The sequence below is a fragment of the Sturnira hondurensis genome, unplaced genomic scaffold (genome assembly GCF_014824575.4).
Source record: "Sturnira hondurensis isolate 20B ecotype Veracruz unplaced genomic scaffold, ASM1482457v3 Scaffold0015012, whole genome shotgun sequence".
Classification (NCBI taxonomy): Eukaryota; Metazoa; Chordata; class Mammalia; order Chiroptera; family Phyllostomidae; genus Sturnira; species Sturnira hondurensis.
The window spans coordinates 1-1,576 of NW_028087643.1; the positions used below are offsets into that span (position 1 = coordinate 1).

A 1,576-nucleotide genomic window follows, 5' to 3' on the forward strand; every position below is an offset into this window, starting at 1 on the left:
ACTTCCCCTGCTCCAGGAACAGGTGGAGGCGACGCACACACGTGTCCTCCAGAAAGACCCTCCGAACGTCCGCGTCAGGGACCCGGACAACGTCGCTCCCGCTGACCCCGGAGGTCGCGGTCCAGGATCCTTGGTCCCGGTTCAGGGCGAGGAAGTCGGTGCCCTCGTAGGCGAACTGACTGAACCCGTGCAGGAAGCGCCCGTCCGACCCCAGGTCGCAGCCGGTCATTTCCTGCCAAGTGGACGACCCTGACCCCGCCCCGCAGTGAGCACAGGCTACTTACCCAGGCAGGTAGGACAGTCCCGCCCGCCCCACTGCCCTGGTGACTAACCCTAAACCGAAATGAATCCAAGTGAAAAATACTCCCGGGCTGTTCCGTGGTCGGGACACCGGCGGGTACCACAGTTTCGGGGCGACCCCGGCCCGTCCATGGGGATGGGGGAGGTGCCCGGGCCGGTATGCGCGGGGCTCACCATGTGCACTCTGGTGGCCGTGCGCGCGCAGCTGGTTCAGGTTGGCTCTGCTCCGCTGTGCGTTGTGCTGCATTTCCCGCGTCTGCTCCTCCCAAAACCCTGCGCCTTCCTGCTCCACCCACTGGTGCTCCATCCACGGCACCCGCCGCTCCAGCCTGGAACTCGCGGTGTCGCTGTGGAAGCGCGCGATCTCCGTGTCGTCCACGTAGATGACGCCGTTGTACCGGTGCTCTCCAGGGCCGGGTCCGGACTCGGCGGTGTGCAAGTATCTCAGGCTGTGGGGGCCTGGGCGCGGGCCGGCAGGGGCAGCGGTCGGGGAGGAAGGAATAGGGGGCAGTCGTTGAGCGCAGCGGGCCGGGGAAAGGGGAGGCCAGGGGCTGCGGCGGGCGTGGGGCGTCTGGGGTCTGGGCCAGGGGTCCTGCGCCCCGGCAGAGTCCCCACGCCCCTGCCCCGCAGAGGCCGTCCTCTCCCGACCCCGCACTCACCGGCCCAGGTCTCGGTCAGGGCCAGGGCCCCCGAGAGCAGCAGGAGCAGGTCTCCGGGCGCCATGACCCAAATTTGAACCTCTGGGGAGGTGAGTTCCTTCGGTGAGACTTTATACCCGGAACCACGGTGACGCCGACCAGCTGCTCTTTAGCGCGTTTACCCAGTGCGGGTAAGAACTTGGTCTGCACCTTGAGTATTGAGGCCTGGGAACCTGGGACTCTGCCCAGCCCCCTTCCTGCAGAAAGTACCCTCGGTGCGCACCCCACCCCCCACCGTTTTCGGGCCGCTTGCTGCAGCGTGGCTGAGTAAACAGACAGAGGAAGTGGTTGTGGATTCTTCTTTGTGTGTTTACCCTCCTCACTGCGTTGACTCTTTGCCGACCTCTCACCGCACTCAACACGTCTCTGACTGTTGTTTGGCTTCTTAGGAAGCGAGGTGCTCTCTGCACGCGATTCACTGTAACTCGGTGTGACCACCTTAACCCTGCACCTGTCACCCCCTTGGCACCGGGAGGACAGCTGTGTTGTGCTGACTGACCACCTCCGGGTTCCCAGGAGTGATGTACAGGAAACTCCTATCGATGCTGCTGCTTGAGTTTGGTTCCAGAGGGATCTCA

The 1,576-nt window shown here is 64.5% G+C and overlaps 1 protein-coding gene across 1 annotated transcript; it reads right to left on the bottom strand.

The window, feature by feature from the left end:
- Window positions 1-11: 11 nt before the first annotated feature.
- Window positions 12-1,120, bottom strand: LOC118999599 (HLA class I histocompatibility antigen, alpha chain G-like; the record flags this gene model as incomplete). The annotated part of the gene is made up of 3 exons (XM_037064224.1): window positions 960-1,120; window positions 475-759; window positions 12-249 (listed from the first exon to the last, which is right to left on the bottom strand). Coding segments are annotated over exons 1-3 (587 nt in total), but the record flags the coding sequence as incomplete, so codon positions are not given.
- Window positions 1,121-1,576: the final 456 nt, after the last annotated feature.